We start from the raw sequence: 13,588 nt of genomic DNA, 5'->3' as shown, positions 1-13,588 counted from the left end.
TGTGAAAAAGACAACAGAAGAGAACCAAAGAAAAATATCAGATAACAAAGCATGATTACCTTTTGAGACTAACAGTCTACCATAACCTACACTTGTTTGTCCACAAAAGCAGCAAAAATACTGCTTAATTCGCAGACTTTGAATTCTACATATTTAGTTAAAACAAATGGTATCCCACATGGGAAATTAATTCTGTAACCATTCACACAGTGTAAGGTACTGTATGACTGGAGCACTCAGTGATTGTGGGGTTTTCCTACATGTGAAGGAATAAGCCTGTGATGTAAACGACCAACGTGTTTTCAGAACTTCTCCTATTACACACTCGGCTGCACACACTCCATGAAAAAGCCACCAGGTGAGCAATGCTGAGCCTGATAAACACTAGCACAGATCTCTTCACACATTAAACTTACACAATAATCCAACAAATGCACTTAACAAGAGGTTAAATAATTTTAAGGGAGAAAGGAACAACACTCTTGGTACCCCAACATTTATATAATCAAAGAATCATTAAGACTAGAAAAGACCTCTAGAATCATTTAGTCCAGCTACCACCAATATTCCCCACTAAACCACACTGATGAGTATCACATCTACATGTTTCTTGAATTAACCTCCGGGAACAGTGACTCTACCACGTCCCTGGGCAGCCTGTTCCAATGCATTACCACTCTTTTGGAGAAGAGGCTTTTCCTAACATCCAACCTGAACCTCCCTGGTGCATCTTGAGGCCATGCTCTCTCATCCTATCACAGTTAGCTTTGAGAATAGGCCAACCATCATGTCACAACAACCGCCAGGGCCTCAATGTCTTTCTTGTAAGCGAGAGGATCAAAGAGTGAAGTGTTAGAAAAAATTGAGGCTTGAAAACCATAAGAATTTTACATATCTGCAAATATTAATCAAATCAAACACTTACCATGTCACAGTCTTTCTTCCCATCACGTTTGATTGGTTCATTCAGGTCCTCTTGACTACGGAAACTAAACTTTTCAATTGCTTCTGTGACTCCACGAAGAGAGCTGTAGATTTCATCAGAATTTAGGTTCTCCGTGTCATAATCCAGCATACTAAAGACGAAATGTATATGAAATGTTACACACAAAATTGGAATCAACTTTTGACTTAACAAATATATGTCAAGTTGGAAACAGATGACTTGGCGTATCATTTCTAACGAAACATGAATGGAATTCAAAGTAGACTTCAGGTCTGAGTCTCCTAGATTTATCCCAGTCCGAAAGGAGATCAACTGAAGGAACTGGTACTATATTGCTGCAATCGAGGAGAAACCAGGTCCACTGTTTATAACATTCCAAAGCAGTGGAAGTGGTGGCTTCTAACAACAAAAAAACCCTGTCCCCATAAAGGCAATGGAGTTCATACAAAAGAAAAATAATCACTATGAGAACTCAAAGGGTTCTGACGGCTAGTGGATATGAAATCAACAAAATTTAAGCTTCATAATATATAAAATATATTCTGTCAATGAATTGAAATGCAATAGATTTAAACAGAAATGAAAATGTATCTTGACATAAAGCTTAGTCTATCATATTCCAGTTATCATTTATAGAGTAGTAAAAACAAAACCACTTGCAAGAAGCCTTGGAAAAAAAGATGCATTTCAGTAATGAGCCTTAATTTGAGAATTCTCTCACTCAAATTGAGTGCTTTCCTGCAGTCAGTCTGTTTCTCAGAAATTCTTCAGAAGTACAAAGCCAAATAGTTATCCAAAATTAAGTACCATGAAAAAAAATGACCAGCAGGCAAGGGCAGATGATAGGGGGAAGAAAAAGAGAAAAAGATGTGGCTGGGACAAGAAGGTCCTACATGCTTCAAGGAAATTAAAAGACAATATTGGCAGGACTTTACGCTACCCAGAGAGAAGCTGAGTCTGCATAACAAACAGTTTTCCAAGACAGATATAAAGAAGAGAGCCAGTATCCGAGAGAAATTTCTCTGGGGGAGTCTCAGATTTGAGCAAAGCCAGAAGAAGAAAAAAAAAAAAAATTAAGAATTTAAGACATTTACATCAAGTTGTTAGTAAATGACAAAAAGCAGCTCCTTTTAGGTATCAACTTCTATGTCTTAACAGTTTGGGAGAGATGACAGGATGGCCTTGGAGGAAGATGGCTGGACAAAGAGTTGTGTTGCTCTCTCACAAAAGAATGATTGCTAGTGAGGTGGTGAGAAAAAAATAGAATAAAAATAGAAAATCTCTTTTGAATCCTGGGTACACGGTCATTATTTTCAGTACAGTTAGAAGAAGGATGATCACTATCTAGAACTACCACTTTTTCTCTGGGAGAAACTTGAGAACTTCACACAAAGGATAAAATTTGTGTTGTCCTAATCTTTAGGGATTAACACACTGAAAATAGCCATAATCCCTGGCTCCAAGCAACGCTGTCACCCCGCAGGCACACAAGCACCAGCACAATGCATTCTGGCAAAGAAAACGAAGCACAGCTCTCTGACTTCAGATGATGTCCAGCCAGCCAGGCCTGGCTAAGAAGTCACCACTGAAACAACAGATCTAAATCAGGAAACGAAAGCTGGGCATAACCTACACAAGTCAGAGTATTTAGGATCTTCCAGAGAACAGAATTACATCACTGCTTTCCAGATGCCCCAGAAAAGTAAATGCAGTTTCTAAATTCTTTCTAAGTGTCAGTAACAGAGAAGACAACCTTTGCTTCATACCATCTTGAAAATATTAGTCTTGTGTTCAAGCACGATTAATCCATAGATTTTATAAGCTTCTTCGAGTGATCAATGGAAGAGCCATTCTAGAAAGCATGTATTGAGTGTAACTGCGTACCCACACCAAGAGATGAACTGACTTACCAAAGGTCACACAATGAAATCCATGGAGAAAGAAAATTAAGAAAAAAAATAAAGAAAGAAACAGTCCCAGGTATAACGACACTAAATCTGCCAAAATCTCTGCCCCTTTCCTCAGGAATGAATTTTGCCCAATGCTGCTCCAGAGAACAGATCAATGTACATCTTCTGCAGTGCAAAATGACTACAGCTATTTATGAACAAAGAACCACTAAAATCTGATGTGTTTTTCAAAACACAAAACAACTTCTTACTAAAATCTAGAGAATCCAGTGATTTCATATGTCAAGAGTAAGCTTGTGCAAGAAATCACATTATGGTTGTGACAAAACTTTACATGTAAACACACATATCTACCAACAGTATGTGTGCTGGAATAATTCACATACAATGTGATGGAGAAAACAAAATGAAATGAAGCTAAACCCATCTTTGAAGGGGAAAAAAAACAGCACAAAAAAAAAGCAACCAGTCAAGAAAACTAAAGGGAAGTCACAGGATGAAATAGAAGTGAGTAGAGATGAGCAGCGTTTAGGGATGTCACAGCATTATTTTCCATCTTCTGCCGCACTAAAACAACACAGCCCTTCACAAGCTTATCAAAATAAAATTTGGCTGTTTTGCAGTCTGACATAAAAGATTTTACTTTCATGAACTTTTACTCATTTTCCAATCCAAACTATGTGTAAGTAACTAACAGTTGAGCATCCTCAAGCAGTACACAGTTGGGGTTTCTTGCACTTTCAGGCTCTGGGCTGGAAATATTCCAAACCTCAGTGAGTTTTGACTAATGAAAGGAGGAAACATTTGTTCTCAACTAGTGTAATCCCCCCCAACTCCTTGCCCCCAACCAAATAAACATCAACCTCTTCCACAGATTTCTCAGATGGTCTTAGAACAGAAACTGAATATTGATGTCATGTTTTACATCTTCTGGTATTCACAAGGATACAGAATGTGTGATTCTATTCTCTTTCTCAGTTGTCACAGTCTCCCAGATTTTCAGCTTTCCAAGAACCATTTGTTTGGTTTTGCTTCAACAGCTTTCAGTTAGGAACTTCTTCCTTTGAGGGAAGATAATATATAGCCCTTCCTCAAGTGAGACTCACATTGAAGTCCAAAGAAATCACGTCCACAGAAAGCCTGCTGATAGGTTATAAGCTTCATAATAATACAAGTGATCTAACAGAGATCTGGCGAATTAAATTTGGTTTTTGAAGACAAGAATGAAGTTTTAATTTTGTACACAGGTTAAATATCTACAAACAGACAGGAACAAAATGTGAGCATACAAGAGGAGGAATAGTGATCACAATTAACCATCAGCTTCTTAAACCTTGTGGGAAGGACACAATACAATTAATTTCAATACTACACAGTTCCAAGATATTCCACAATCATCACGCAAACAGCTGGTGAATCACATAAACATCACCCTCGCTGGCCGCCAGATACTGCTGCAGATGTGAAACCACTATCACAAGTGCATACAGAAAGTGCTCAACAATTGTGTTCTGCATTCAGGAAACCCAGCAGGGAGAAATAATTTGGAAGAACTCAGTTTTTCCACTGGCGTGCCACATTTCCCCCACAAGGAGAGCAAGTGGCTGATTCATCTCCCCAGTCTGAGAACTAACATCATCCCAATTTCTTTTTCAATTTGGAAATCATTTCCTATGCTTGAACAAATTATAAAGTATGAAAGGTAAATAGTACTGTGACATCTCAGACAAGTTGGTTTAACAGGTAGCTTGTTACCTGGGAGAATAAGAGCGTCTGAAAGTCTTGTGGGAAGGAGCGGTGGGGATGGAGTTAGGCTGAGAAAGGGGAGGGGGGTGCTTCGACAGCCCATCTGCACTCCAACCCCAGAACCGACTGCAGTGACCAGAGAAACGAAAGAGAAAAACAGAGAAAGAAGAAGGAGAAAAAAAAGAAACTATAATCTGAGTGGCTTAGTGCTGTCATGCTGCCTTGAAGAGAGAAAAAAAATTAATAGAAACGAAATTAAACAAGAATACTCCAATGACCCCCTTGAGTCATTGCTTTGGCCTTTATCATTCATTTTCACTTTTTTTCTACCATAAAGATATGGCTCGCACAAAAATAGTCTCACTTAAATTGCATAAATAGATATAGTCTCTATAAACAACACTTAAAATGCTTTAAGTGAACAATCCCTGACCAAACATCTGTATCCATATTCTATGCAGGTATTTGCAACAACAGGATTTCCTGGAAGACAGGAGAGCTGGAACTGAACTTCATGAAATAAACGCCAATCAAACTAGAGCACAGACGTGTCAGGTAAACCAGGGGCTTGTTTGTCTCTGCAGACAACCTGGAAAGACTGAATGAAACCCAGCCTCAAAACTCAGTTCATATTCCCCTTGAAACCTCTATAGGGGCCTCTTGGTTATCATCTGGCACTGTACCTTTGGTCAAATTTGTCTGAATGTGCTTTGTTTTTTACTTTTGCCTTGTTCCCTTTGTGTCACAGGAATTATCAAAATCTTCTAAACAATACAAGTGTTCGAGCTCGTGGAATATTCAGCATGCCAGTTTGTTTCCATTACAATTAAACATATTTGTCTCAGAAAGTCACACGAGTGTACACAAGTGAAAGATGCTGCAAGACCACAATGTGGCAAACAGGTTGAGAGTTGCTTCAGCACTACCAGCAGCAAGGCCAGCTGAAAACTCATCTGAAGTGTGAAATCAGATTCACATGTTAATCAGCAACCAGCAACATAGCTACTACATTCAACTACAAAGATGCACCAGGCATTCAGAATGCCGATAAGAAATCTCACCACTCAAGGTCATGCCTACCTGCAAATGGGCAACTGAGTAATGCAGCCTTGTCTTTTTTGCATGAGTTAGGTGGTTTATTTTAATTCTTTTTCCACGTCCTGTGTTGTTCTACTTAATATAGAAGTCATTAGAGTTTATTTTATGGTATTTTCTATTTTGAGTGAAAAAGCAAGCATATAAAGCTTTCAAGGCCAAATAAAGCTATCAGTTTGTTGGGGTGTTTTGTTTTGTGTTTTTTTTTTTCTCCAACTACGCACAAGTTTCCGGGCTGCTAATAAATAAAGACAAACCTCTCTATTTAATTCCTTCAAATATTCCTAATGGATTGTAAGTGAAAATTCACAACCTGTGTGTGACATCTTAGCTCACAGATGATGCTTTTTTCATCAAAGTAGCATTCACACACTGGAGGAATTCTTAGTTTAGTATTTTTCCGTTTGTCATACTGCATCACTTACTAAATCCATGATTTTCTCCATCCAACACCAACACAAACCATTCACTTGTGCATCGCCCAGGAAACATTCGTTACTTTTACTCAGAACTTTTTGGAGTTTTTTTTCCTATCACTTTCAGTTTTCCTGAGTGTCTTCCTTGCTTTTCTTCTTCAGAAAGATCTCTCCTGCTCTCTAAGTTCCCTCCCCAAAAACAATCTGGACAACAGAAGTAGGTACAAATGCAGAAACAACTCACAGATGCAGTGGATATGTTCTAGTGGTTATGAAAGCAGAACAGGATGGAGCAAATGAAAGCATAAGGAAGGACTCTGTCCAAAGCCCTATGTTAACCTTCTGAAGACACTAACAACCAGGACTACTTGAGCAGATATTATCATCTTGATCAGCAAGTTAGCTGTTGGCATCAAAGAAGTCCAAAACAAACATCCACAATCTACCCAGATAGTTCAAACACATGAAAATACGTAAGTTACTGGGAATTCAATTCTAACAGTAATAATAAGGGAGAAGTAATGTGACCTAAGGGCAATAACATACGTACTTACTATAGACAGCATCAATAAAGCTGCGTCAATTCACATTCATTGACAACATGGTCCACAATCCATTAATAATATGGGACAGCAGCTATACTCACTAGCTTTTTTAAATATATATTTCTATACAATCCAAGTAATCCCATCTATGTGGAAGATTAGATATCCAAGCCCCAAAAATACACATGGCTCTAAATATGACTCTTCCAATCTGCATATCAAGAGAAAGTTCAAAGGAAAATAAAACCTTCAAGTCAATGCTGGCACTAAGAACAGGAGATAATCTTTCAACTGGACTGCACTCAAGCTGCCTATACAAGGCAGAGGCACAAACAGGGCAATATCAGCAGGCAACAGGACACCACACAGACAACCTTGCTACACCACTTTGGAAATGGGTCCCGTAGAAGGTATGATCAAAACCTGGTTCAAAGAAGGGCTATACAGAGAAATAGTGATAACTTTCATCCTTTTACATTGCTACCAGAATGATTTGGGTCTGCTAGTTTTTCAAGTTTGTAGACTGAAAAGTCACACTTTACACCATAAGCTGAATTGCAAACCACAAGTGCTTATAATAGAAAGATGACAGAAACATCTATACAGACATCATGTTGGTATACTGCAGTGTACCCTACTCACAACATCTGTTAGTCAGCACATCTTCCAAGGCCTTTTTTTCTTAAAGAACCACACAGTCTCCAAAAACAGAACTAAGTTCTCCCTTATTCAGTAAGTCATGACCTCAAAAAGCGTGCTGCAGAAGACACATTCAGGGTGATGTAATGCAGCAGAATGTCATAAGCTACTTCCATTGATTTGTAATACTCGCCATTGCCTTTTCTATAGGTGGTAAAAATCTGCAGCTATTGCTATTGCCCACAGGTTACAAAAAAGGTGGAAGTTTTCCCTGATTAGTTTAAATGGCTTCCACCTTGACCTGCAGTGAATTATTATGTAGTCTTAACTAAATCCAGCAACGAAGCAGGACACACTAATTGAAAAGACACCTAAACTCTGGGGTCAACAACTTCAAGAACTCCACAGAAAATCAAAGGCATTCCTGATTTTGAAAGGACATCCCTGGATCAGTATCACCAGTAACAGTTTTGGTCTTCACAACTTAATGGCAGAACGTTCTAGAATTAAATGTCCTCTCTAACCATTCCTTCAGAACATATTCCATGTAATAAACTCTCTAGTTGCTAACCCCCAAAAGCTTGGAAAGAGCAACACTAAACTGAGTGGATGATGAAAGCTTTAGTCTGCACTTTGATACATATAACCTGACATCAAGACGTAATAAAAATGTAAAGACAAACAGAATAGCAGTGAGCGAAGAGGCAAAAACAAGTCGTGTCACAGTGGCAAAACCCAAAAAGCGTGGCAAAAGATCATGAGTTTACAAAAAAGATGCCACATGTAAATGTGGCTGGCAAAGTTTCAATATAACCATCAGGAGATATAATCTGTTTGTAATTCCAGTGACAAATATCAATCAGGAGAGCAACAATACTCAAGCTAGTAGAAAAGGAAGCAACATTGCTGGAACCATTCCCCTGAAACCCTATCACTTAATTTCTTAATGAAACCATTGTTGAAAAGCCTCATAATAGGCAACTTGACCTTGACTTGTAAACTTTCAGTCTGGTTTTGGATTACATCAGATTTAGGATGACAAAGATGTATTCAGATATACAGAATTTCCTCAGGAAACTCTATTCCCTCCCCCATACACTGCTGGAATAGTCTAACTACTTCATTAAAAGCAAACAACCTGTGTTTTTCTGATACATGGAAGTCAAATGCTAAGCATCCCCTACGGATAATGTTTAGCAAGTCATGACAGGGCCGATTAACAGATTTCAGTGTAAATTACTAAACTGGACTATGAATTACCATCCTTGCCCAGTATGTTTTCTTCTGTTTCTGCTTCAGCCACAGCAAACTGACTTCTCATAATAAGGCAGGGCATTTAAACTTTCACAGCATGAATCATCAAGGCACGACCAGGTAACAACCTCCATATTTCTAAGGTCCCAGAGCACACTGTTTAAATCCGTATCACCTCTACTCTAAGCTTTTCTGGTTCAAAAAGAAATGATATTCTTAGCATGCAGGAGTTCATGTTTACAGAACAGAAGGTTTTGGAGAGGACTAATATATTCTAGGGAAGTACCTGCAGCTAGATTGCAACAGACATGCTGCCCAAAGGATCAGGATGCTATTCTGCTTGTGGCCAAGGAGGGAGGTGTTCAGCACTGAAATACTGTCACAATCTGTATTCTGCATCCCCACAAAGCATAAAAGAGGATCGGGGGAAGTTCAGCACTTCTCTCTGCAGCACAAACACTGCACTAGTCAGATTAATTACTGATCACAAGGGCACACCCAGAAAGCAGACAAATGAAACCCTTGACTTGAAAGTCTTATGTACCTTCTGATATTTGCAACCTACACAACACCTCATCACCAATGCTGCCATGTAATATTACCTTTATTAAATCCACAAACGTGATTCTGGAGAAGGCCTGGCCATGAAAGAATTAATATGAGAACAGACATTGAGGTTATACAGACCAACGTGAGGACTCAAGCTCTGAAGTCAATCACCAACCATGTACTATCATGTTTGAAGCCTGCTCCTTTGGAACAGTTTACTGTAAACTTCTGATCACTCATTTGTTTTCAAAGTGAGTCATATTTTGCATTATGCATGCTCAGTGTCGAAATCCTCTACAATTTTTTAAGTGGTTTAATTAACCTGCCTGCCACATTACCTTGGAGACAGCCCACCATGGGAACAGTTGGTAGGTGAAGTCAAGGGGCTGGTTCTGCTGCTGGAGTGCCGAGAGGGAGTCCTACCAAGAGTATTGCTGGGGGAACCCTGGCAAAGAAACAGGAAAACGTGGATTAGCAACATGTTGCAACACAAGGACGGCAGTACACAACAGCAGCAACAGGTCCAAATACTGCCTTTGTGCTAGACAAGCTTGGTGCAGTTTTTGCTCTTGATCCAAAAATCTGCAGCCATGGCTCACATAGTAATATATTCTTGACGACACTGTGATTGGAGGATGAAGAAGCACATATGTACCTCTCTACTGTTCACAGAACCCACAGTTTTAACTTTGCAGCATGTATGGCCTACAAATACTGCCAAGAAAATGGTTTACCAATTCAACAAACTACCCAGTTTCTCAGACATTATTTTTCAGTTTCGGAGCATGTAGACCATTACTCTGTCAATTTAGCAACTTAATTATGCAGCTATTTTACACACTGTCTAAAGCATTCTGATTGTGCTTGTTATGATCATAAGCAACCAAACTTATTTTTCCACTGGCCAGCATAATCATTTATACCACAAGAAAATGAGTAGAAATTGTTCCCAAATCTGACTCACTCCACAGAAGAGGAAGATAAACGAGGTGGAAGGGACTAGAGAATCCAGTCCTTCCTCTTGGAAGCCTAGTGCTGCAATTCGAGTTTACACAAAGGTCTATTGTCCGTATGGAAGGGCAAAGATGGTTCAAATTCCAGCAAACTTCACAAGATTTCCATGTACACACACACAAAAAAAGGCAAAAAACCCACGCCCCTAAAAACTCCTTGCTGCTGAGAGGAAAAGAATGTTTGGAAGCAAACTAATTCTCCATTAACATTCTCTCATATTATATATGCAAGCACTACATTAAAAATAACTGAATTATTTGTTTTAACAGACTCATTAAAGCAACATCAAACAGAAGCCTCTGATAATATATTGCTTCAAGACATCAGCTACAGATAGTGCATGCTATTGGACATCTGCAAGAGCTTTTCAACGAGCTGCTGTCTTTGAGGCTTTGCTGTTTGCAAGAACATGGGCCTCTCACCACACTGGTGTTACTGGAGTTCTTGAGGTGGTTGTGCAGGAGCTTGGTAGCACCATCCTGGAATGTTTTTGGCAAGGCACCAAGTAACATGGTAAACTCGGGAGTGTTCAGTTCAAAGAGAGAAATCAGGACTATTTGTGCTGCCTGAAAAGAAGAAAATAATGTTAGTTTCTATTTCAAGCACGCAATTTGCTGCTAACAATTCCTACAGTAAATTATACAACTTTACTTCAGAAGATTCCCATATTCAGCTTCTGATACATACCTTGTCATGTGTCACAAGGAATTACTAACTGTTAGTTACGCCTTCTTAACTTCAAGCTTACAATATACCTCTGCATTTATGTCATTAATTTCTCAGATCTGCGCAGTGCACTCAGGTGTGCTATCTCACACCTAGTGAGACAATCTAACCATTCTCCCATCCAGCACATACTTACTTCCATTGAAAAGTTACTGCAAAAACAGAGAGTTCAGAGAACTAAAAATGTAGGACTGCAATTTGTCATTCCAATACTTACTACTTTTAGTGAAAAAGAGACTGGTTCCTTTCCCACCCAACCTCTCCTCCTCTTAAGGATCCAGTAAATGTGTTTCATCAGACAATCCCTGCTCCCTCTTTCTCACCTCTCCCTGCTTCACCCACTGTGGCTGTTTCAGCAGCTCAGGTTTCTGGCTCAATTGGAAGACCTACCAGGACGGCGAGAAGAACCTTTCCCTAATCCTTGGGCAGGTTAAACCCAATCAGATTCCCCGAATTTACTAAGTAAAACAAAACAACTGGCAATTTCACTGGGAAGCGTTTTAACCTATCTACCTGGAAATGTGGCTGCCAGAACAGGTTCTCCACTAACTCCATTAGTAAATGCACACAATATTGAGAAGATACAACATAAAAGCTCATCCTAAAATCAATTAAAATAAAGCAACAGTAAAGGATCTCTGATTATTTGCACCATCATCATCTCCTGGTGTCAAGCAGCTACATCCCAATCTCCAGAATGCTTATCTGGATACAAAAGCTATGGCTTAGGCTAACAAAGAAATGAGGCTACCTGAGTTTTTACTTTGGAACAGCACGCATGCTTAGGAAGAGCAGACACTTGTGTCTCACTCTTTTGAGAATTTTCCAAGACTTCCCAGGAATGAAAAGCAACTTTAAAGAGGGCAAAAATATAATTCACTATTGTGGTGATAACTGTACATTCATTGTTCTCATCAACTAAAAGCAGAAAAGCATTATTTAGTAAATAATGCATCTATAAAGTTGTGATAACTAAGTGTATCTGCAGTTCCCTGTGAAGTGGAATCCATTATCAGATGATGAACTTGGGTACACAGAAACCCTTTCAGAGTGGAGAAGCATCAAAGTACCTCATTGTTTCAGTATGCAAATTGCAGTTTGAGCTACACTGATCCTTCTACTCATCTGGTCAATTTGCAGTAACACAGCTTTGCTTATAAAAAAACATTTTGCACCTCTAGATTTCAAAGCTTAGAAAGTAATATCCTTTTCATATAGCCAACAAAGAAACTGAGGCACACAATGCCCAAAGGGCTTTCTTTCCATGACCAGCAATGAACAGGTCTTTAGACTCCTCCTGTCATACAGATCATGCTGCATTCTACCAAAATCCCTCTGACTTGAACAGAAACACAGCATGTCATTATTCACTTCACACTTAATTCTAAGGATAAGAAGTGAGGAGACAATTTTTCCCCATGGCTTTCTTAGCTCCAAACTCAACTGTCCTTTGGCCTGAGTTATGGGTAACTCTGTCATGAAGTTTACAAGGCATCCAACAGGCATCTGTATTTCTGTCAAGTTTCGATCCAGCAAGTTTTCACCAACACAGTATTTTCTGTAATGAAAATATTACTGCAAACAAGATCTCAGATCAGCATGTTGAACCGAATGCAAGGTGACAAGTCATGCCAAAGTACATTCCCACTTGTGAATGCCATGCACATCCTGGACTGTTAGGAAATGGACATGCAGATCTTCTGTGTCAGAACAAGCAGATCTCATGTTCACAAGGATCAGAAAAACAGGAAAACTGATCAAGAAGGTTCCCAGGTTTAAAGACTGCTCAAAAACTAGAATATCTGCAGATATTCTAGCAGTCGGGTGCTGCCCAAGGTACAGTGAGGCAGGAAAGGATTTAAGATACCTTTGGTTCCACACATCTCTCACCGGTGGGTTAAAAAAAGATCATCCTTGGAATACTCCTGTGTAGAAACAGCAAAAAAGGCACACAAGTATGTGCACTCCAACACATGGCATTTCTGAAGTTATCTTCCTTGTTGTATTCCAGAGGTATAACCGCATCTCATCTCTGAGCAAAACCTTCACCAAAGCTCCATCAGGGACTTTGCCATCGTGAGGCATCACTTTGAAGCAGAGCATTACCTAAAACTTACAACTGAACACTGATAGCACAGGCGCTGCACTGCAGGAGTATCTGGAAGAAGCATCGGCTCCCTGCAATCACTTCAGTTTCCTTTTAGTTCTTTATGCTGGCTTTAAGGAAAGCAGAACTCTGTCCACACTCCCTCTCTGCACAAACTACAGTTTGTTTTTAGAAATGTTTGCTCGTCTGCCAGTATTTTGTGTACACTGTGCTCTTCAGCAGCTTTGTTATTGCCTGCAAGTAGGTCACTGGGCTCTGAATGGAGGATTGAGCAGCAGCTCACAATGCTGGTACTCTTATGTGGCCCAAAAGAAAGCAGACCTATAGTCTACATTTCTGGAAAAAAAGTCGAGTACTATTTACAGCCTGAGAGACGCTCCAGTAGAGCTCTCAAAAGCAGCACTGGAGTTATGTGTGTTAAACTTGGCTGTGTTGCTTTTAAGTAGTCCTCATCGAGTATATACTTAGGTAGTCAAAGGACTTTTTATTTTTTTGCCCTAACTAATGCTTTTGAGCTTTAAAATCTGTGGATTTTCAGCCTGTGAAAGACTATAGAATGCTTTCATAACCACTGGTTATTTCCAAGAATCTCGGTGCTTGTTTCATTACATTACTGAAGAGGTAGGATAAAAGCAGGCAGT

The 13,588-nt window shown here is 39.4% G+C and overlaps 1 protein-coding gene across 1 annotated transcript in view; it reads right to left on the bottom strand.

Annotated features, from left to right (window-relative positions):
* Window positions 1-13,588, bottom strand: part of CLASP1 (cytoplasmic linker associated protein 1) — a 146,019-nt gene that overhangs the window by 20,389 nt on the left and 112,042 nt on the right. The window contains exons 32-35 of the mRNA XM_072341864.1: window positions 10,537-10,680; window positions 9,439-9,545; window positions 4,612-4,728; window positions 926-1,076 (exon numbers count right to left, since the gene is read on the bottom strand). Of these exons, the coding sequence (XP_072197965.1) occupies window positions 926-1,076; window positions 4,612-4,728; window positions 9,439-9,545; window positions 10,537-10,680 (519 nt within the window). The remainder of the gene's footprint in view (window positions 1-925; window positions 1,077-4,611; window positions 4,729-9,438; window positions 9,546-10,536; window positions 10,681-13,588) is intronic.

Source organism: Excalfactoria chinensis, chromosome 7 (genome assembly GCF_039878825.1).
Source record: "Excalfactoria chinensis isolate bCotChi1 chromosome 7, bCotChi1.hap2, whole genome shotgun sequence".
In the NCBI taxonomy this organism is placed as follows: Eukaryota; Metazoa; Chordata; class Aves; order Galliformes; family Phasianidae; genus Excalfactoria; species Excalfactoria chinensis.
The sequence above is the reverse complement of the archived record's forward strand: the minus strand, read 5'-3'. Positions and strand labels throughout refer to the sequence as shown.